Source organism: Heptranchias perlo, chromosome 7 (assembly GCF_035084215.1).
Source record: "Heptranchias perlo isolate sHepPer1 chromosome 7, sHepPer1.hap1, whole genome shotgun sequence".
NCBI lineage: Eukaryota > Metazoa > Chordata > Chondrichthyes > Hexanchiformes > Hexanchidae > Heptranchias > Heptranchias perlo.
This window is the reverse complement of record NC_090331.1, coordinates 7,135,516-7,159,233: the sequence shown is the minus strand read 5'-3', so window position 1 is coordinate 7,159,233 and position 23,718 is coordinate 7,135,516. Positions and strand designations below refer to the sequence as shown.

Below are 23,718 nucleotides of genomic sequence, written 5' to 3'. Positions count from 1 at the left end.
TAGGGTGGGGCCTTGCAGATTAGTGAAGATAAGTTTAGACGATGGCAGGGAAGCATCAGGCTCAGTTACAATATATGGGAGATAATTGCAACATCCTGGCAAAGAGGGGAAGGATATATCGGGACCTGCTGACATCTGACGGCCTGAAATAACGGCCTGATAGAAGATTCCAGAGCCTGCCCTTACCTCAGATGCTAAGTTGGGAAGCTTTATTTTGGCCCATGTTGTTGGAATGTCCTGACTGTCCATTAAATACTAGGTCAGGTGTGTGGGGGAGGGGAGAGATGGGATTCTGCAGTCCACCCTCAGGGTCCTAATGCCCTCCCTGATTCAAGGCCACAAGCCAAGTTGGACAACTGACTCGATTTGTTGTGGAATGGATCTCCCTATTCGAAGGGTTCACTCAACGCCATTCCTGCAAGGTCCATCTCTATGGTGCGATATACTATTTACGCACAAGTTAAAAAGTAGAGGAATATTAAAGGTTATGGGGAGCGAGCATGAGAATAAGATTGGTGACAGGTGGCTCATGTGGAGAAAAACACCAGTAGAGACTCGATGGGCTGAATGGCCTGTTTCTGTGCTGGAACATTCTGGTGTGGGTTTGGAACCCCGGGCCAGGTCGGCAATAAAAAGAAAAGACTTGCATTTCTACAGCGCCTTTCACAACCTCAGGATGTCCCAAAGCGCTTTACAGCCAAAGGAGTACCTTTAAAATGTAGTTATTGTTGCAATGTAGGAAACGCGGCAGCCAATGTGCGCACAGCAAGATCCCACAAAACAGCAATGAGATAATGACCCGATAATCTCTTTTACTGATGTTGGTTGAGGGATAAACACTGGCCCAGGACGTCTGCTCTTCATCAAATAGTGGCCAAGAGGGTAGACGGGGGCCTCGATTTAACACCTCATCCAAAAGACAGCACCTCTCACAGTGCAGCGCTCCCACACTAAAGTATCAGCCTAGATTTTGTGTTTAAATCTCTTGGAGTGGGGACTTTGAACCCACGATCGTCTGACTCAGGGGGTGAGACTGCTATCAACTGAGCCACAGCTGACAGACAGACTGTAATGATACACATTGGCTATACCAACTACACGGTGAGAACACTAATACGAGTCCAGAGAATTCAAAGGGTTTCTGCTGTAGGTCTACACTAAAAAAAATGGGTGTGAGTTAGTATAATTCTCTTGATAGCTCAGTCGCTAATAAACTGCAAGTTGAAGTTGAGCTGAACCGATCAAGGCAGCTCCGGGTGCAATCCTTGGTCTTTGCTGAGGCAGCTAACCTCAGCTTGGGGGGAACTGAAGGGGAGCTACTGAAGGGGGTCTTAGTGCCCCCCGGGACTGGGGGGAGCAAACAGACCAGCCAGGGTAGTCCTGTTTCAGATTGGCATTGTTGGAAAGTGCTTGGATCTTAACGTCGGGCTAGGGGAGGATTGGGCTTGGCTGTGATTTCCCACACACACACGTCTGATGGGCAAGGCACTGTAGGGAGTCCTGGTCTGGATGGCTTAATACCACATGGGGTCGTGTTGCCGCTGCTCGTAGCTCTCCCGGAGAGAGCAGTGTACTTGGGGAGAAGGGAACTAGTCGGCGGTGGGGGGGGGCAGACAGTGGAGGGAAGGTTAGTTTTGATGACTGCATTTTGGGAATAAAGTGGGCGTGTCAGGAGACCCTCGTCCGGTCTTGTGTTCTGACCTGTTTCCGCAGGGGCTTTTAAAAGTAAAGAGAGCGGGTGGATTTCAGGATCACCCGAGTCTTTTACAAGGATTGACGCTTTATCCAGGATGATTTAAGCGAATCAGTGTAAATCTATCCCATTAATTTTTCAAAGGGATTCCATTACATTTGGCACTGATGATTCCCATGGGATGTATTATGTTGACTGCTAAGCAGCCCTTTGAGTTGTTGGAACAGACAAGAGACACCCTTCAGAAAGAATCGCTACTTAACCCTGATAAGTGCCTCCCAAAAATGTGTGTCTGATTGAGCATAGATATATCTCAACATAGAAACACGGGAACAGGAGGAGGCCATTCAGCCCCTCGAGCCTGTTCCGCCATTCAATTAGATCATGGCTGATCTGTACCTCAACTCCATTTACCCGCCTTTGCTCCATATCCCTTAATAGCCCTTACCCAACAAAAGTCTATCTATCTCGGTCTTGAAGACTCCAATTGTCCCTCGACATCCACAGCCTTTTTGGGGGGAGAGAGTTCCAGATTTCCACCACCCTTTGTGTGAAGAAGTGCTTCCTGACATCACCCCTGAACGGCCCGGCTCTAATTTTAAGGTTCTGCCCCCTTGTCCTGGACTCCCCCCACCAGGGGAAATAGTTTCTCCATATCTACCCTATCAAATCCTTTTAACATTTTAAAATCCTCGATCGGATCACCCCTAGGCTCAAGGGAATACAAGTCAAGTTTGTGCCCAGATTGGCACCGTGTGGGCATTAGCAGTCTGAGAGGCCTCAAGGTGGCTGATGCAGGAAATAGAAATGTCACACTGGGTGCAGTAGGGGGGCGCTCCCCTAAGCTCGAGAGACAAGGTGCATTGGTGGAGCAGCGCAGAGGGGGCTTTTCTTTTTGCTACATCTGACCTGAGTGGGCTTGATGCTGACCGGATGACCAAACAAGTGGACATAGCCTCTGTCCCACTGGCCAGGTACCACCGCACCTCCAAAAGCAAGAAAACAAAGAACCCTGAACCTGCCTTAAATCAGATGAGTGCACGAAGCAACTCAAGGCACTTCTAATAAATAGGTCCATTAGATTCTCTCCTGAAAGAAAGATATCATCTATATAGAGAGCCTCAGCATGTCTCAGAGCACTTTACAGCCACTGTAGTACTTTTTGAAGTGTAGTCACTGTTGTAATGTAGGAAACACAGCAGCCAAGTTGCACACAGCAAGGTCCCACAAACAGCAATGCGATAATGGCCAGATAATCTGTTTTTCAGTAATGCGCTAGTGAGTATAGAAATAGGAGGATAGGGAAGATGAATGTGTGGCTGGAGAGATGGTGCGGGAGGGAGGGCTTTAGATTCCTGGGGTATTGGGACCAGTTCTGGGGGAGGTGGGACCTGTACAAGCCGGACGGGTTGCACCTCAACAGGGCCAGGACCAATATCCTCACGGAGAGGTTTGCTAGTGCTGTTGGGGAGGGATTAAACTAGCTTGGCAGGGGGATGGGAACCTGAGCGTAGATTCAGAAGGGAGAGGAGCAGAGCTGGAAATGGAAGGCAGAAAATTAGTAAGTGAGTTTGGAAGGCAGAGGAAACAAAGGTTAGAAACTAGACAACAAAGGAGTTTGGCAGCTTAATGGTATATACCTCAATGAAAGGAGTCTAGTGAATAAGACAGATCAGCTGAGGGCACAGATAGACACATTGAAGTATGATATCTTAGCTATTACTGAAACATGGCTTAAACAGAGGCAGGAATGGCAGCTCAACGTTCCTGGTTACAGGATTTACAGATGAGATTGAGAGGGGGATAAAAAAGGAGGGGGGGTGGCAATATTGGTTAAAGGAACAATTACAGCTGTGAGGGGGATGATATGTTAGAAGGATCATCAAATGAGGCCATATGGGTTGAGCTAAAGAACAAAAATGGGGCAGTCACACTGCTGGGAATGTATTATAGACCGTCAAACATTCAGAGGGAGATCGAAGAGCAAATATGTAGGCAAATTTCTGAGAAGTGCAAAAACAATAGGACAGTAATAGTGGGGGATTTCAACTACCCGAATATTAACTGGGATAGAATCAGTGTGAAAGGTATAGAGGGCGCAGAATTCTTAAAATGCATTCAGGAGAACTTTTTTAGTCAGTACGTAGCAAGCCCAACAAGAGGGGAGGCAGTTCTGGATTTAGTTTTAGGGAATGAGGCTGGGCAGGTGGAAGGAGTATCAGTGGGAGAGCATTTTGGTGGTAGTGATCATAATTCAGTTAGTTTTAGCATAGTTATGGGAAAGGACAGAGATAGAACAGGAGTAAAAGTTCTCAATTGGGGAAAGGCCAATTTTACTAAGCTGAGAAGTGAATTACCAAAAGTGGACTGGAAACAGCTACTTGAAGGTAAATCAGTGTCAGAGCAGTGGGAGGCATTCAAGGGGGAGATTCAAGGGGTTCAGAGTAAACATGTTCCCACAAAGAAAAAGGGTGGGACTGCCAAATCTAGAGCCCCCTGGATGACAAGGAGCACACAGGGTAAGATAAGGCAAAAAAGGGAAGCTTATGTCAGACACTGAGAGCTCAATACTGCAGAAAGCCTAGAGGAGTATAGAAAGTGCAAGGGTGAAATTAAAAAGGAAATTAGGAAAGCAAAGAGAGGGTGTGAAAAAATACTGGCAAGTAAAATTAAGGAAACCCCAAAAATATATTTATAAATACATAAAGAGCAAGAGGATAACTAAGGAAAGAGTAGGGCCTTTTAGAGACCAAAAAGGTAACCTGTGTGTGGAGGCGGAAGATGTGGGTCTGGTTCTTAATGAATACTTTGCATCTGTCTTCACAAAAGAGGGGGACGATGTAGGGATTGTAGTTAAGGAGGAGGAGTGTGAAATATTGGATGGGATAAACATAGTGAGGGGAAGTATTAAGGGGTTAGCAGGAAAATAGATAAATTACAAGGCCTGGATGAAATGTATCCCAGGCTGTTAAAAGAAGCAAGGGAGGAAATAGCGGAGGCTCTGACCATCATTTTCCAATCCTCCCTGGCTACAGACGTGGTGTCGGAGGATTGGAGGACTGCTAACGTTGTACCGTTGTTTAAAAAGGGAGAAAGGGATAGACCGAGTAATTATAGGCCAGTCAGTCTAACCTCAGTGGTGGGCAAATTATTGGAATCGATTCTGAGGGACAGTATTAATCGTCATTTAGAAAGGCACGGGTTAATCAAGGACAGTCAGCATGGATTTGTTAAGGGAAGGTCGGGTCTGACTAACTTAATTGAATTTTTTGAGCAGGTAACAAGGAGGGTCGATGAGGGTAATGCATTTGATGTAGTGTACATGGATTCTAGCAAGGCTTTTGACAAGGTCCCACATGGCAGACTGGTGATTTGGACTTGAATGTGGGGGGCTTAATCAAGAAGTTTGCAGATGATATAAAAATTGGCCGTGTGGTTGATAGTGAGGAGGAAAGCTGTAGACTGCAGGAAGATATCAATGGACTGGTCAGGTGGGCAGAAGAGTGGCAAATGGAATTCAATCCAGAAAAGTGTGAGATAATGCATTTGGGGAAGGCAAACAAGGCAAGGGAATACACAATAAATGGGAGAATACTGAGAGATGTAGAGGAAGAGAGGGACCTTGGAGGGCATGTCCACAGATCCCTGAAGGTAGCAGGACAGGTAGATAAGGTGGTTAAGAAGGCGTATGGAATACTTTCCTTTATTAGCCGAGGCATAGACTATAAGAGCAGGGAGGCTTTGCTAGAACATTGGTTATGCCAGAGCTTGAGTACTGTGTACAGTTCTGGTCACTACATTACAGGAAAGATGTGATTGCACTAGAGAGGGTACAGAGGAGATTTACGAGGATGTTGCCAGGGCTGGAGAATTTTAGCTATGAGAAAAGATTGGATAGGCTGGGGTTGTTTTCTTTGGAAAAAAGGAGGGTGAGGGGAGATTTAATTGAGGTATATAATTATGACAGGACTAGATAGAGTGGATAGGGAGGGGTCAGTGACCAGGGGGCATAGATTTAAAGTAATTGGTAAAAGGATTAGGGGTCGGGAGCTGAGGAAATTTTTTTTCACCCAGAGGGTGGTGGGGGTCTGGAACTTACTGCCTGAAAGGGTGGTGTGGGAAAAACCCTCAACTCATTTAATAAGTACTCGGATGTGCACTTGAAGTGACGTAACCTACAGGGCTACGGACCAAGTGCTGGAAAGTGGGATTAAGCTGGATGGCTCTTTTTCAGCCAGCGCGGACACGATGGGCCGAATGGCCTCCTTCTGTGCTGTAACTTTCTATGATTCTATGTTGGTTGAGGGGTAAATATTGTACAGGGCACCAGGGAGAACTCCCCTGCTTTTCTTTGAATAGTGACCATGGGATCTTTTACATTCCCCCCGAGAGGGCAGACAGAGCCTCGGTTTAACGTCTCATCCAAAAGACAGCATCTCCAACAGTGCAGCACTCCCTCAGTGCTGGCGCTGGGAGCGTCGACCTGGGATTATGGACTCAGGTCTCTGGAGGTGGGGCTCAAACCCACAATCGTCTGAGCCAGATGGGAGAGGGCTTGCCCACTGAGCCGCGGCTGACGACCCGGTGTCCTTTGGTGCTGTTCCGTAGCTGCCATCAGGCTCTACGGTACCCTGCCCAACTCACCACTCTGCACAACTCCAAGTCTGAACCTCGCCTTTGCCTGACTTCCACACATGGGCACACACTGCAGACGCCTTCATTGGATGCATTCAAGAGCAGCAAACAATACTTTCCTCCTCCACTAACCCAAGGCTGCTGAAGCAAACCTGCTCCCACCCACACTGAGAGTAAACTTCAAGACAGGTGCTTTGGCGCACTTTGATTTCTCCCTTCTACAAGATCAGTCCTGCCATCCCATGACGTAACCGAGACACTGCTCACACTTTCCAGATGTGACTGGTGCCCACTTAACAGTCGACTCCAAGAACTACTCCTGCCCGGAGGGAGCCAACGTAGTTCGGAAAATATTTAGTCATGTGACTCCGTCGATTAAAAACTAAACTACACAGTAGTGACAAAATATATCATCAAAAGTTAAACAGCGAGTTACAGGCTGGAAAATGATTGAGGGGTTCGGGTGGTTTATATATAGAATAATGGATACCCGGGAGTGAGTTACAGACTGGAATCTAATCGAGGGGTTCGGGTGGTTTATATATAGAATAATGGATACCCGGGAGTGAGTTACAGGCTGGAATCTAATCGAGGGGTTCGGGTGGTTTATATATAGAATAATGGATACCCGGGAGTGAGTTACAGACTGGAATCTAATCGAGGGGTTCGGGTGGTTTATATATAGAATAATGGATACCCGGGAGTAAGTTACAGACTGGAATCTAATCGAAAGGCTCAGGTGGTTTATATATAGAATAATGGATACCCGGGAGTGAATTACAGGCTGGAATCTAATCGAAAGGCTCAGGTGGTTTATATATAGAATAATGGATACCCGGGAGTGAGTTACAGGCTGGAATCTAATCGAAAGGCTCAGGTGGTTTATATATAGAATAATGGATACCCGGGAGTGAGTTACAGGCTGGAATCTAATCGAGGGGTTCGGGGGGTTTATATATAGAATAATGGATACCCGGGAGTGAGTTACAGGCTGGAATCTAATCGAGGGGTTCGGGGGGTTTATATATAGAATAATGGATACCCGGGAGTGAGTTACAGGCTGGAATCTAATCGAGGGGTTCGGGGGGGTTTATATATAAAATAATGCGATGGCTGCAAACAGAAATGGGGAGAGATGTAAAATGGGCTGCCGACTCTCTATCACCCATGTTGCACAAAGTCCCCTATGGGCTCAGGTAAGTGGGGCACGTCCCTTCGAGGGGAGAGTGTGCACTGCAAATCAGTCAGAGACTATCGGTCCCTGTGTGCTTGGTTTTGAGTCGATTCACCATGGGGGCAGCTTTTTCTGAAACAAAAGTGTTCAGTGGAAAATGAAATGGTAGCTGATTTGATTCCAGAACTCCACCCGTGGAGCTAATTTTAAAAAAGTGAAATAACTTGCATTCCTATAACAACTTACACAACCTCAGGACGTCCCAAAACACTTTACAGCCAATGAAGTATTTTTGAAGTGTTGTAATGTAGGAAGCACGAAAGCCAATTTTCGCACAGCAAGATCCCACAAACAGCAATGTGATAATGACCAGATAATCTATTTTTAGTGGTGTTGGTTGAGAGATAAACATTGGCCAGGGCACAAGTATGGAGGGTTGGCCGTGTGATGCATGGGGCACTAGGACCCAGGAGTTACGAGCCGTGTCATTCTGAGCAGCATATTTATAGTGGGAGGTTGGAACTGCAGCCCTGCCACTTCATTGTAAGTGCTGTAGTTAGAAGGGGAGAGAGAGAGAGAGAGAGATAGAGAGATAGAAAGGAAAGGAAAGGGAGTAGGAAAGAAAATCGGAGACCTAAGCAGCACACAATGTCTTTTGCAAACACCACAGCCTCGAGTTCCTACAGAAGGACCTTCGGAGGGAACCTGATGGCATCTCCCCAGATGTCCAGGGCTTCCTTCTCCAGCGGCCGCTTTGGCGGTGGGAGCAACGCGTCCTCCAGGGTGCTGATCTCCAAGTCCTCCACCATGCCCTCTTACTCCAGCTTTCGGGCCAAGGTCCCGGTCCGAGGCTACGAGGTGGTGGACTTCAACATCGCGGACGCCCTGAACCAGGAGTTCATCCAGACCAGGACCAACGAGAAGGCGGAGATGCAGCACCTGAACGACCGCTTCGCCAGCTACATCGAGAAGGTCCGCTTCCTCGAGCAGCAGAACAAGGTGCTGGTGGCCGAGGTGAACCGGCTGAAGGGGCAGGAGCCCGGGCGGGTCAATGACCTCTACGAGCAGGAGATGAGGGACCTCCGGCGGCAGATCGACCTGCTGACCAGCGACAAGGTCCGGGTGGAGGTGGAGAGGGACAATCTGGTGGACGACCTGCAGAAACTCAAACAGAGGTAGGACATCCCCCCTGAGTCGGAGATGAAGCCCCCCTCAGTTGGGTTTAAAGATGTGGCTGGTATCTCACTCACGTATCTCACCCTTACCCCATTGGTCAGATCTGTCCCATTCCTTGCGATCATAAATATCACTCATTTCCTTTATCGTTGCATGTCAGCTGTGGCTCAGTGGGTAGCACTCTCCCCTCTGAGTCAGAAAGTTGTAGGTTCAAGTCCCACTCCAGAGACTTGAGTATATAATCCAGGCTGACACTCCCAGTGCTGTACTGAGGGAGTGCTGCACTGTTGGAAGTGCAGCTTTTAGTATGAGACATTAAACTGTGGCCTCATCTGCCCTCTCAGGTGGATCTAAAAGATCCCATAGCACTATTTGAAGAAGAGCAGGGGAGTTCTCCCCAGTGTCTTGGCCAATATTTATCCCTCCACCAACATTACTAAAACAGACTATCTGGTCATTGCTGTTTGTGGGATCTTACTGTGTGCAAATTGGTTGCTGTATTTTCTGCATTACAACAGTGACAGTACTTTATTGGCTATAAAGTGCTTTGGGATGTGCTGAGATTGTGAAAGGCGCTGTATGAATACAAATCTTTCTTTTCTTTGGGATAAGGACTGTAGACTGGTTATTTTACAGGATATTGATTAGGGAGTGTAGGTAATGGGCTATAGATTGGGGTTTAGGTGATGGTCGATGGGTGTGGTAACATGTGGTTATCATACTGGACTAGTAACCCAGAGACTGTGAGTTCATAATCCCACCATTGTAAGGTTTGAATCTGAGCTAACTAGTACCAGTAAATCACCATGTCCTAAGAACCCAACTGATTTACTAATGTCCTTCCGGGAAGGGAGACTCCAGTCCCACACTACGGACGGACAATAAATCCATGTTATTTTTTTATTGTTGACTAGGAGATGAGAGAAAAGGCTCGGGTAAATGGTTATAGAGTCGTGGATTGTGTCTTTGGGATGTGGAGTAGGGGTCTAGTTTGGGTGTTATTGGGATATTGTGTTTGAGTTGGGTATTGGGATAGTGTATGAGCGAGAGATTGGGATAGTGTGTTCGAGAGAGATTGGGATAGTGTGTTTGATTTGGGGATTGGGATAGTGTGTTTGAGAGAGATTGGGATAGTGTGTTCGAGAGAGATTGGGATAGTGTGTTTGTTTTGGGGATTGGGATAGTGTGTTTGATTTGGGGATTGGGATAGTGTGTTTGAGAGAGATTGGGATAGTGTGTTCGAGAGAGATTGGGACAGTGTGTTTGATTTGGGGATTGGGATTGTGTGTTCAAGAGAGATTGGGATAGTGTGTTTGATTTGGGGATTGGGATAGTGTGTTCGAGAGAGATTGGGACAGTGTGTTTGAGAGAGATTGGGATAGTGTGTTTGAGAGTGATTGGGATAGTGTGTATGACTGAGAGAGAGGGATTGGGATAGTGCGTTTGATTTGGGGTTTGGGATAATGTGATCGAGAGAGATTGGGATAGTGAGTTTGATTTGGGGTTTGGGATAATGTGTTTGAACTAGAGATTGGGATAGTGTGTTTGAGTTGGAGATTGGGATAGTGTGTTTGAGAGAGATTGGGATAGTGTGTTTGATTTGGGGATTGGGATAGTGTGTTTGAGAGAGATTGGGATAGTGTGTTTGTTTTGGGGATTGGGATAGTGTGTTTGATTTGGGGATTGGGATAGTGTGTTTGAGTTGGAGATTGGGATAGTGTGTTTGTTTTGGGGATTGGGATAGTGTGTTTGAGTTGGGGATTGGGATAGTGTGTTTGAGAGAGATTGGGATAGTGTGTTTGAGAGTGATTGGGATAGTGTGTTTGTTTTGGGGATTGGGATAGTGTGTTTGATTTGGGGATTGGGATAGTGTGTTTGATTTGGGGATTGGGATAGTGTGTTTGATTTGGGGATTGGGATAGTGTGTTTGTTTTGGGGATTGGGATAGTGTGTTTGATTTGGGGATTGGGATAGTGTGTTTGAGAGAGATTGGGATAGTGTGTTTGAGAGAGATTGGGATAGTGTGTTTGTTTTGGGGATTGGGATAGTGTGTTTGATTTGGGGATTGGGATAGTGTGTTTGAGAGAGATTGGGATAGTGTGTTTGAGAGTGATTGGGATAGTGTGTTTGTTTTGGGGATTGGGATAGTGTGTTTGATTTGGGGATTGGGATAGTGTGTTTGAGAGAGATTGGGATAGTGTGTTTGATTTGGGGATTGGGATAGTGTGTTTGAGTTGGAGATTGGGATAGTGTGTTTGTTTTGGGGATTGGGATAGTGTGTTTGAGAGTGATTGGGATAGTGTGTTTGAGAGAGATTGGGATAGTGTGTTTGATTTGGGGATTGGGATAGTGTGTTTGAGAGAGATTGGGATAGTGTGTTTGAGTTGGGGATTGGGATAGTGTGTTTGAGAGAGATTGGGATAGTGTGTTTGAGTTGGGGATTGGGATAGTGTGTTTGAGAGAGATTGGGATAGTGTGTTTGTTTTGGGGATTGGGATAGTGTGTTTGATTTGGGGATTGGGATAGTGTGTTTGATTTGGGGATTGGGATAGTGTGTTTAATTTGGGGATTGGGATAGTGTGTTTAATTTGGGGATTGGGATAGTGTGTTTAAGTCAGGGGTTGGGATAGTGTGTTTGATTTGGGGATTGGGATAGTGTGTTTAAGTCAGGGGTTGGGATAGTGTGTTTGATTTGGGAATTGGGATAGTGTGTTTAAGTCAGGGGTTGGGATAGTGTGTGTGAGTTGGGGATTGGGATAGTGTGTTTGATTTGGGGATTGGGATAGTGTGTTTGATTTGGGGATTGGGATAGTGTGTTTGAGTTGGGGATTGGGATAGTGTGTCTGAGTTGGGGATTGGGATAGTGTGTCTGATTTGGGGATTGGGATAGTGTGTGTGAACTAGAGATTAGGATAGTGTGTTTAAGTCAGGGGTTGGGATAGTGCATGAGTGTGTTTGAGTTCAGGAATCCCCTGTGGGATTTGATGTTACTGCAGCCCCTTCACTGCACTGAACGTAATATTTGAAAAAGAAATCCAGAGTTAAAATGAAAGCTGTTGCTGTCATTATACAAAGTCTAACACTTGGCAGAGAGTTTCCACTCTGTAATCTCATCAGCTTTTGATGTCGTGGTTTGTTAATTAAATTTCACCTCTTTCTCATTGGCCAGCATCCTCCATTACACTATGGATTCCAATCTTGATACTGTGGTGTAAGAGAGATGGCACAGTAGTCAATCTCCATTAGGGACAAGTATCTATTAGGTACAATGCTGATCTCTGATTGCTTTGGTGAGCAACCAAGAGTGTCCCAGAACAGATACAGTGACTTTGTGGCAGTCAAAGACTTTACACCGAACTGGACACAGCACTCAAGGAGAGATCTCTGCGCTCCTCCAATTCCGGCCTCTTGCACATCCCTGATTTTCATCGCTCCACCATTGGCGGCCATGTCTTCAGCTGCCCAGGCACTAAGCTCTGGAATTCCCTCCCTAAACCTCTCCACCTCTCTCTCCTCCTTTAAGACGCTCCTTAAAACCTACCTCTTTGACCAAGATTTTTTTCACCTGTCCTAATATCTCCTTTGGCTCGGTGTCAATTTTTGTTTGATAATCGCTCCTGTGAAACACCTTGGGATGTTTTACAACGTTAATGGTGCTATATAAATGCAAGTTGTTTTTGGTGTTGTCTGTCCAGAGCACTGGGCAGTTTGATCCCGACTTTCTGTGATGCATTCAAAATTCTGTTGATTGCTGCTCGACTTTGATGGAACTTTGAGTCGAATAAGACTCCTGGAGCTCTTTCAACTTCAACCTTTGCTGTTTCAACACCGCTCATAGAATGTGTATATCATCGATTTACAATTGTCACTAAGAGAGTGAGGAGAGAGGTTACAACAACTTGCATTTATATATCGCCTTTAGTGTGGTAAAACGTCCCAAGGCGCTTCACAAGAGTGTGAATCAGACAAAATTTGACACCGAGCCAAAGAAGGAGACATTAGGACAGGTGACCAAAAGCTCGGTCAAAGAGGTAGGTTTTAAGGAGCGACTTAAAAGAGGAGAGAGAGGTGGAGAGAGGTGGAGGGGTTTAGGGAGGGAATTCCAGAGCTTAGGGCCGAGGCAGCTGAAGGCACGGCCGCCAATGGTGGAGCAAAGAAAGTGGGGGCTGCGCAAGAGGCCAGAATTGGACGAGCGCAGAGATCTCAGAGGGTTGTAGGGCCGGAGGAGGTTACAGAGATAGGGAGGGGGTGAGGCCATAGAAGGGCTTGAATAAGAGGATGAGAATTTTAAAATCAAGGCGTTGCTGGACCGGGAGCCAATGTAGGTCAGCGAGCACAGGGGGGGTGATGGGTGAAGGGGACTTGGTGCGGGTTAGCATACGGGCAGCAGAGTTTTGGATGAGCTCAATGTAAGGACGGCGGAAGATGGGAGGCCGGCCAGGAGAGCTTTGGAATGGTCGAGGCTGGAGGTAACAAAGGCACGGATGAGGGTTACGAGAAATTTCTTTAGGCAGGCGAGTATGGAATGCTTTTCCACAAGGTGTGGTTGAGGCAGAGTCTATTACATCGGAAGAGCAGCTAAACTCTGAAGCAGAGGACGATACACGGCTGTGGGGAGAAAGCGGGGCAGTGGGATTGGTTTTGGATGCTCTCGGAAAGAGCCGGCACAAACTCGATGGGCTGAATGGTCTCCTACTGTGCTTTAAACTTCCTTCAGAGGCCAAAACTTCAGCCTGAGGAATATATATTAACTTCACCTTCACTTAATCCTGATAAGAAATGAGAATATTTACCTGTGAGATTCACTAGTAATATATGCTTAATAAGAGAATATAACATGCACTGAATGTATTATCATAGAATCATACAGCATGGAAGGAGGCCATTCGGCCCATTGTGCCTGTGCCGGCTCTTTGAAAGAGCTATCCATTTAGTCGCACTCCCCCTGCTCTTTCCCCATAGCCCTGTAAATTTTATCCTTTTCAAGTATTTATCCAATTCCCTTTTGAAACTTATTAATGAATCTGCTTCCACCGCCCTTTCATGCAGCACATTCCAGATCATAACAACTCGCTGCGTTGAAAAAAAATTCTCCCCATCCACCCATCTGGTTCTTTTGCCGATTATCTTAAATCTGTGTCCTCTGGTTACCGACCCTCCTGCCAGTGGAAACGGTTTCTCCTTATTTACTCAATCAAAACCCCTCATGATTTTGAACACCTCGACCAAATCTCCCCTTAACCTTCTGTGCTTCAGATCAGGTTATGGGTTGGGTGCAGAGTGAAGCTCTCCCCACTCTGCCCAGGAGACTGCCACATACTGCCACCCCGTGGTTATGCCAGCCATCTGAGAAGGACTGTACATTTTGTGCCAATTTGCGCTGATTGGGATGCCCAGTTGTGTCTACATTGAGGATGCCCCAATCTCACATCAGGTTAGATACTTATAACTGTCAGAGATGGACTTTCATTCTGTCAGTCTGGGATAGATTCTAATGTTTGAATAATGTGGAGAGAGGTTTACATCTGCCTCATGCTATCTGCTCTGGGAGTGTTTGGTGGGACAGTGTAGAGGGAGCTTTACTCTGTATCTAACCCGTGCTGTACCTGCCCTGGGAGTGTTTGATGGGACAGTGTAGAGGGAGCTTTACTCTGTATCTAACCCGTGCTGTACCTGCCCTGGGAGTGTTTGATGGGACAGTGTAGAGGGAGCTTTACTCTGTATCTAACCCGTGCTGTACCTGCCCTGGGAGTGTTTGATGGGACAGTGTAGAGGGAGCTTTACTCTGTATCTAACCCGTGCTGTACCTGCCCTGGGAGTGTTTGATGGGACAGTGTAGAGGGAGCTTTACTCTGTATCTAACCCGTGCTGTACCTGCCCTGGGAGTGTTTGATGGGACAGTGTAGAGGGAGCTTTACTCTGTATCTAACCCGTGCTGTACCTGCCCTGGGAGTGTTTGATGGGACAGTGTAGAGGGAGCTTTACTCTGTATCTAACCCGTGAAAAGATTAGGAGAGAAGCAAAGGAATCCTGGTTAGGTAATGCCATACTTAATACGCTTTTAAAATATCCAATAGAATGTTGAATGTCATAATCAAAACAGTAGACTACAAGTCAGAGGAACCTGTGATCAAGCAGTAAAGTGCACTGGGCAAACTCCTCGAGGACTGGTCGCCAAGAAACAAGGGAGATATTCGAACACTGGAGGCAGTGCAGAGAAGGACCACAAGGCTAATCCCCAGGGTAGGGATCTGAGTTATGAGGAAAGACTGGGAAGATCCGGGGGTTTTTTTTATCTGGAAAGGAGGCGGCTGAGGTATGGTCTTACATAAATGTACAAATGAATAAATGGGTATGGAAAAGGCTAATCCGGAATATTACTCTAAAATGCGGGAGTAGAACAAGGCGGACAGAGTTTCAAAGTAGTAAAAAGTAACTTTAGGACAGTTTTCAGTGGGTTTTTCACATTGAGAGTGATAGGAACATAGGAATTGCTGGATGATAAAAGACCAGGGTTCATCTAGTTCACCTTCTCCCATCTCAGTAATCGCATGATACGATCATAATGGAGTTGTTGATTAATTACAGCAATCAATCTCTATCAATTAGTCTATGACAGACCCAGACATGAGGTGAGGAAAACCTCCAGTGGGGGAGAGCTTTGAAACCAGAGGTCCAAAGCCACCTGTTCCTCCCGAGCCTGTCACACTCACCACACGTCAGGTCTCAAATTACTCGTATACTGGATCCCAAGATGTTATTTACTGAAAGAAATCTCACTAATTTGCATTTGAATGAATCAATACTGACTGCTCCCACCGTCTCCCCAGGGAGCCTGTTCCATAGATTGGCCGCTCGCTCACTGGGAATGATCCACATCTGGGCAGAGCAGTGGAGGGGAAAACCCTGGAATTGTTTGAGAAACAAGTAGATGCAGCAATGGGGGGGGGGGGGGGGGTGGGAATGTAGAGGTTGATCTAAATGGATGGATTAAGATGGGCCGAATTCCCTTCCTCATCTGTGAGTAGCTTGTGGGAAGCCTGTAGATTGCAGGGGGAACGGAGGGTAAACCACGGGAAAGAATGATTTAGAGTAGGAGACAGCACGATGAGTCTTGACTTCAGCATAGTACGCTGGCAATCTCGATTGGAATTGTACCATGTAGTTATTTGTAGGTCATTGTGAACCAGCCAGTGAATGAGGCAAACACCCATCATAATGCGATAGCTGGAGATAGCTAGATCGTGTGTCATTGAGGAACAGATAGAAAAGTCCTGAGATGCACTTATTTCATAGATTCATCGCATCATACAGCACAGAAGGAGTCCTTTCGGCCCATCGTGCCTGTGCCAGCTCTTTGAAAGTGCTATCCAACTAGTCCAACTCCCCCCGTTCTTTCCCCATAGCCCTGCAAATTTTTTGTTTTCATATATATATACGTCCAATTCCCTTTTGAAAGTTATTATTGAATCTGCTTCCACCGCCCTTTCAGGCAGCGCATTCCAGATCATAACAACTCGCTGCGTTAAAAAAAAAACTTTCGTCATCTCTGCCTTTTTGCCAAATACCTTAAATCCGTGTCCTCCGGTTACTGACTTTCCTGCCAGTGAGAACAGTTTCTGCTTATTTACTCTGTCAAAACCCCACGTCTCTATCATCACCATCTCCTTAACCTTCTCCGCTCTAAGGAGAACGATCCCAGCTCCTCCAGTCTCTCCACCATTTCTCCATCCTGTCCCCAACTAGAGGCAGACTAACCGAACTTGTGGAAAGGCAGGTACCTGCTAACAGGATATACCGACACCCATGTTCCCTTTATGCTCTGTTACCTTGTGCAGTGGTTTCACTCACGCTAAGGAAAGTGGGTAAAATGTACTGCCATTTGGCACTGAGCCTTAGATTGGGCGAAGCCATTTTGTAGTGGAGAGGGGGGGGGGGAAATTCATCTGCCTGAAGGAATTTGAAAGCCATAAAAGTAACACTGTGACTTCCGGGATGAACTAATATGTAAAGACAATATACAGCGTGGCACTGAGTCACACTGACCAGAAGCTGACCTGAGAAGCCCACCTTGAGTTAGATGGGGAAAATCAGCCAGGACTTCTTGAGCACTATATATATTTCTAATAGAATGCGTGTATGCGCGTGCGGATTTTTGAACGAGGGCAGAATTGAGCGTGGCCGCGATGCCCCCCGCAGTCGAACAGCCCACCCACACTCGGCGTCTAGACTCCTACAATGAAGGCTGGGCAAGATACCAGATGGCACCCTTGTAACCGAATCTCAGCACGAGTAAGCGCTTTCAGTGGAGGACAGCGAAGAGATGAGAGGAGACTGTTCAGTACGAGTTGCACTCAAGGCCACCCACTGACTGCTGTTCCTCCCTCCCTGCGGCTCTTGTCTCTGAGAGGAACCGTCAGATTATTTTAGTCAAGCCATTTAAAGCCATCGAAAGACTGTTTGCTGCCCATATATAGAGAATTGGCTGGAGGAATGGAGGGGGAAGGGGAGGGCAGGTTGTTAGGGGGTGTGGGTGGAAGAGTGGTAAGGCATTCCCTTCAAACAACACAGGCCAAGAAAAGAAAGACACAGCCCCGTTGAGGAACAGAGTCGAAAATTGCAATCAGCACAAAAAAAAAATCAAAAGTCTTGTAAGAAAAATAGCAGATCCCGGTTTTAAGTTTCCACTGATCCATAATTTCCAGACAGGGCAGCTAACGTCTGTTATATTTTCTCCTCCCTCCTTGTGGGTATTTGTTCAATGTGAATCCCTGATTATGATTAAACTCTGCACAATCCCCCTCAGTGGGATATGAACATCAAACGATGAGGGAGCCAGCTGTTTTCTCACCACTGTAGCTTGTTGCGTTTAAGACAAACGATTGACAAGTTGTCACTGCTTCATCGGACAAACGGTCGCCAAGTTGGTAACTCGAGGGCATCAATTTAAGACCATCGCCAACAAACACAAAAAGGGAGAGGTCAGGAGACGAGTAGGACATGGAATACACTTCCCAGAAACAGGGGAGTGAGCAGCCTCCATAAAAAGGGAAGAGAATAAATATTCAAGAAAGAAAAAGGGTGTGGGGAAAAGGCATGGGGCTTGGAACTAAGGGGAGAGCTCTGGTCAGAGAGCCAGCACAGGTGCGACGGGCCGAATAGACTACTTGTGTCAGCCGCGGCTCAGCGGGTAGCACTTCCACCTCAGAGTCAGAAGGTCGTGTGTTCAAGTCCCCACTCCAGAGACTTGAGCACAAAATCCGGGCCGACACTCCCGGTGCCAGTACCGAGGGAGTGCTGCACTGTCGGAGGTGCCGTCTTTAGGACGAGACGTTAAACCGAGGCCCCGCCTGCCCCTCTCAGGTGGACGTGAAAGATCCCGTGGCCACCATCTCGAATAAGAGCGGGCGGAGTTCTCCCCCGGTGTCCTGGGCCGATATTTATCCCTCAACCAACATCACTAAAAAAAACAGATCATTGGGTCATTATCCCATTGCTGTTTGTGGGATCTTGCTGTGCGCAAATTGACTGCCGCGTCTCCTACATTACGACAGGGAGTAACACTTCAAAAAAAAGTACTCCATCGGCCGTAAAGCGCATTGGGTCGTCCTGAGGTCGTGAAAGGCGCTATATAAATGCAAGTTCTTTCTTAGAACCTCCGATCTTCATTTACGGCCTGACTCGGGGAGCCGTTTCAGCTGCCCCCGTGGACGGCCCAAGGTGGGAGGGGGAGGGGAGGGGATCATTGCCACGGCGATGGGAGCAGAAGGTCACACTGCCCACCATTTCTGGGGTGTCCCGGGCGATAGGGCCTGAAGTTTGGTACGGGTCGCCATTTAGCAAAGTCTTGAGGGGGGGGGGGCTGTGATTTTTTTTTTCCTCAATCAACTTCAGCCAGGAATTCCAATTTGGGTCAATTATTTTTTTTTTTAAAAGAGGGAAAAGAAAGTTAAGGCTGCGGCTTTGTGGCGAGGGAATCCTTCCAGATGTTTCCGCGGAGGCCATCCAGCTGTTATTTTGTGAGACCAGTGGGCGCTCTGCGAAATTCCTCCGGTATATCGGTCTCAGGACAGGCAGGGTGGAAGATACAGGAATCCGCTGCTGGAGTCCGACGCCGTAAAATAATGTCGCCTCAGTCTGCCTTGTTCGTGCATCCACTCCCTTCGCCCCACCACTGGCGGCCGTGCCTTCACCTGCCTAGGGCCCTAAGCTCTGGAGTTCCCTCCCTGAACCTCTCCGCCTCTCTCTCTCCTCCTTTAAGACTCTCCTTAAAATCCACCTCTTTGACCAAGATTTGTCCTAATGATCTCCTTCTTTGGCTCGGTGTCAAATTTTGTCTGATAATTGCCGCTGTGAAGCGCCTTGGAACGTTTTACTACGTTAAAGGCACGATTTAAATGCAGACTGTTGTGGTGACCTCTCTCCTCACTGTCTCAGTGATCATTTTAAATTGACGATGTACATGCTCCGTGAACGGTGTTCAAACTAAAACCCTTTAATTGCTCGTTTATCTCACTGCTGTTTGCGGGACCTTGCCAATGACGTACTTTCGAGGTGTAGTCACTGTTGTAAAGTGGGAAACGTGACAGCCAATTTACACACAGCAAGCTCCCACGCACAGCAATGTGATAATGACCAGATCATCTGTCTTTTTGTTTTAGTGAGGTTGGATGAGGGATAAATATTGGCCCAGGTCACCGGGGATAACTCCCCTCGCTCTTTTTCGCAATAGCGGCCGTGGGGATCTTTTACGTCCACCTGAGAGGGGGCAGACGGGGCCTCGGTTTAACGCCTCATCCGAAAGACGGCCCCTCCGACAGTGCAGCGCTCCCTCAGTAACTGGCACTGGGAGTGTCGGCCTGGATTATGTGCTCAAGTGCCACTGACTGAGCCGTGGCTGACATCTTAAGAAGAATGTAAACATAGACAGTTACACATACGGTAGCTGGGTCTATATTAGAAAGATAAATCTGAGCCAGAAATTGTAAACAGCTGAGACAAGAGCAGGGGATTTACAGTGAAGGCAGCTGGGATCAACGGTAAATATAGGACCGGCTTCAAGGGCATTTGGAAGGACCTGAAAGCTAATTTAATCGTGGAATGCCAAGGGGAAAGTTACCACCAAATTATTTAGCAGGTGGATGATCACCAAAAATAACTGGACAGGCCCATTAGACAAGGAGTGGTCTGAGGCCTAGAACAAGGAGTAGGGTGAGGCCTAGAACAAGGAGTAGACTTAGGTCTAGGACAAGGAGTAGGGTGAGGCCTAGAACAAGGAGTAATCTGAGACCTAGGACAAGGAGTGGACTTAGGTCTAGGACAAGGAGTAGGGTGAGGCCTAGAACAAGGAGTAATCTGAGACCTAGGACAAGGAGTAGACTGAGGCCTAGGACAAGGAGTAGGGTGAGGCCTAGAACAAGGAGTGGCCTGAGACTTAGAACAAAGAGTAGGGTGAGGCCTAGAACAAGGAGTGGCCTGAGGCCTAGAACAAGGAGCAGGGTGAGGCCGAGAACGAGGAGTGGCCTGAGGCCTAGAACAAGGAGTAGGGTGAGGCCTAGAACAAAGAGTGGTCTGAGACTTAGAACAAAGAGTAGGGTGAGGCCTAGAACAAGGAGTGGCCTGAGGCCTAGAACAAGGAGCAGGGTGAGGCCGAGAACAAGGAGTACTCTGAGACCTAGAACATGGAGTGGTCTGAGGCCTAGAACATGGAGTGGTCTGAGGCCTAGAAAATGGAGTGGGGTGAGGCCTAGAATAAGGAGTAAGGTGAGGCCTAGAACAAGGAGTAGGGTGAGGCCTAGGACAAGGAGTAGGGTGAGGCCTAGAATAAGGAGTAAGGTGAGGCCTAGGACAAGGAGTAGGGTGAGGCCTAGGACAAGGAGTAGGGTGAAGCCTAGGACAAGGAGTAGGGTGAGGCCTAGAATAAGGAGTAAGGTGAGGCCTAGGACAAGGAGTAGGGGGAGGCCTAGGACAAGGAGTAGGGTGAGGCCTAGAATAAGGAGTAAGGTGAGGCCTAGGACAAGGAGTAGGGTGAGGCCTAGGACAAGGAGTAGGGTGAGGCCTAGCACAAGGAGTAGGGGGAGGCCTAGCACAAGGAGTAGGGGGAGGCCTAGGACCAGAAGGGAAGGGGAGCCCACCTGCTTTTAACGCGCTCTTCCTGGCTCCACATTCAGATAAGAATGAGCCTTCCTGCCGGCTAGCGCCACGGCTGTGCTGCCCGAGTCCAGCAAGTGACCTTTCAAAATCGAGAATGAAAACCGAGAATTTCCGCCACTGAATGTTCCCGCCGTGTGCTCAGCGGGTGCAGCACTTCCGGCCGGTAATTTGCGCGCGTTTCCTGCCGCCATATTGGGAGCATTGGGGGTTGTTTAGCCCCCTGAAAACGGGCACCGTGCGGCAGAATTTCCAGGCCACAGTTCCTTAAAGTAGAGGGTCAACTGGTGGGGGTGAGGGGGTCCACGATGGGCGAATGGCCTTTTCTCACGCCGGATTTTCTGAGGTCCTTGTACAGTCGATGTTGGAAAGAAAAGGAAATTTGGACATTATTTTAGATTTGTGAACTCGCTGAATTGAAAGCACGAGATTATAAAAGGCGGAGTGAACATTGTGTCAGCCAATGAGTTGGCGGTGGGGTGGGACTTACAGCAAACAGTCCACAGAGTCTATTTAAACAGAGTCGCGACAGAACTACAGCAAACAGAACTCATGACAGAAACTACAGCAAAGTCTCCCGATAAAAGCAGGATTATTTCTCCAGCGAAGTGCAGTGAGTGGAGGAAAGTTACATCATACAAACCACGTGCGTAAAATCAATCCCAGTCACTTACAGCAGTGCGGTCTCCAGCCGTGATTGACGGGGGGAATTACCCAATCATCTCCATTCTGGCCGGGACTTGCGGTGTCACCGTGTGCAACCCATCCCTGATTTCCATCGTTCCACCAATGGCGGCCGTGCCTTCAGCTGCCTGGGCCCTAAGCTCTGGAATTCCCTCCCTAAACCTCTCCGCCTCTCTCTACCTCTCCTCCTTTAAGACGCTCCTTAAAACCTACCTCTTTGAGCAAGCTTTTGGTCACCTGTCCTAATATCTCCTCATGTGGCTCGGTGTCAAGTTTTGTTTGATAATCGCTCCTGTGAAGCGCCTTGGGACGTTTTACTACGTTAAAGGCACTGTATAAATGCGAGTTGTTGTAGTTGGTGGCGGTAAGGGGCCTTTCTATAAGATTTACTAGGATGCTACCGGGACTTGATGGTTTGACTTACAGGGAGAGGTTGGATGGACTGGGACTTTTTTCCCTGGAGAGTAGGAGGTTAAGGGGTGATCTTATAGAAGTCTATAAAATAATGAGGGGCATAGATAAGGTAGATAGTCAAAATCTTTTCCCAAAGGTAGGGGAGTCTATAACGAGGGGGCATAGATTTAAGGTGAGAGGGGAGAGATACAAAAGGGTCCAGAGGGGCAATTTTTTCACTCAAAGGGTGGTGAGTGTCTGGAACGAGCTGCCAGAGGCAGTCGTAGAGGCGGGTACAATTTTGTCTTTTAAAAAGCATTTGGACAGTTACATGGGTAAGATGGGTATAGAGGGATATGGGCCAAGTGCAGGCAATTGGGACTAGCTTAGTGGTATAAACTGGGCGACATGGACATGTTGGGCCGAAGGGCCTGTTTCCATGTTGTAAACTTCTATGATTCTATGATTCTATGATTCTACGTGATCTGAGTCCCTCAGTCTCAGCCCAGTTTCACTGCCTCGGCACAAATGTCTCCTCACCTCCCCGGGGAGAAGGGAAAGGTCATTCAAAAAAAAACCTGAGAGGGGTGGTCAGTCCACGAGCTGTGAGATTCGGATCCAAACCATTATCCACTCTTGCAGGTTGCAGGACGAGATTCACCTGAAGGAGGAGGCCGAGAACAACCTTGCTGCATTCAGACACGTGAGTCCTGCATTCTGATCCCCTTCTTTTATACTCACTTGTTTTCTTTTGCCTCAGGCCTGGGGGGGGGGGGGGGGGGGGGGTGGGGGCGGAAGGGGGTTGCCAACCCCTCCAGGGCTGCCCTGGAGTCTCCAGGAAATGAAGATTAATCTCCAGGACACTGCTGCCAGCAAAAAAAAAAAACACACACACACACAGGGAGAAAACTCAGCGGAGCGTCAAAACAAAAATGGAGTGTTTTTATTTTCATTTTCTTTGAACACTTTGGTTATAAAAATGTTGGAGATGGGAGGCTGTTTGACTGACAGTCAAGAACCATCCAATCGGGTAACGTAGAGTCTGCTCGCTTTCCGATTGGCCATGCGAAGGCGGGGCGTCTCGAGGATGGCCGACCAATGGCGGGAGTGTGTGTGTGTGGGGGGGCGGGGCGGGGCGGTGGGAGGTCATGTGATGAAACCTCCAGGAATACGTCCGACCAGAGTTGGCGACCTCTACTCAAGCTATGTAATCTGATGGCGGGGGGTGGGGGGGCGGTGGGAAGAGGCAGAGAGGGTCCTACAGGCAGGAAACCAGAGTTGCTCCCCCTCTCCTCCAACTGCGAGTGAGTGCCGACTGAGTGCGAGAGTGACACAGCTGTTTTATACCCTCAGTGTGCTGAGCGGAGTCTGCCTCTGAAACCCTTTTTCCCGGTTGGGGTGGAGAAAGACATCACCGTGAGATTCTGGGTCCTATCACCGACAAGGCCGCCATTTATTGCCCGTCCCCAGTTGCCCCTCGAGAAGGTGGTGGTGGGACCTTCTTCTTGAACCGCTGCAGTCCGTGTGGTGAAGGTTCTCCCACAGCGGCCCTTGGTAGGGAGTTCCAGGATTCTGACCCAGCGGCGGTGACGAAACGGTTGTCATCGCCGTGAGATTCTGGGTCCTGTCACTGGCAATCTAGCGTAGGTTTTAAAACTTCCATTCCCGGGATGTGGGAGTCGCTGGCAAGGCCGGCATTTATTGCCCGTCCCCAGTTGCCCCTTGAGAAGGCGCCTTCTTCTTTGACAAAATCTCAGAACAAAAGGGAGTAAAAGTTTATAAGATATTAAGGGGAACGGATAGGGTGGAGAGA

At 47.8% G+C, this 23,718-nt stretch overlaps 1 protein-coding gene across 1 annotated transcript in view; it reads left to right on the top strand.

Moving 5' to 3' along the window:
• The first annotated feature begins 8,016 nt into the window (after positions 1-8,016).
• Positions 8,017-23,718, top strand: part of LOC137323491 (desmin-like) — a 35,051-nt gene continuing 19,349 nt past the window's right edge. Inside the window, exons 1-2 of the mRNA XM_067987000.1 lie at positions 8,017-8,677; positions 22,548-22,608. Coding sequence (XP_067843101.1) covers positions 8,151-8,677; positions 22,548-22,608 — 588 coding nt within the window. The 5' untranslated portion in view covers positions 8,017-8,150. The remainder of the gene's footprint in view (positions 8,678-22,547; positions 22,609-23,718) is intronic.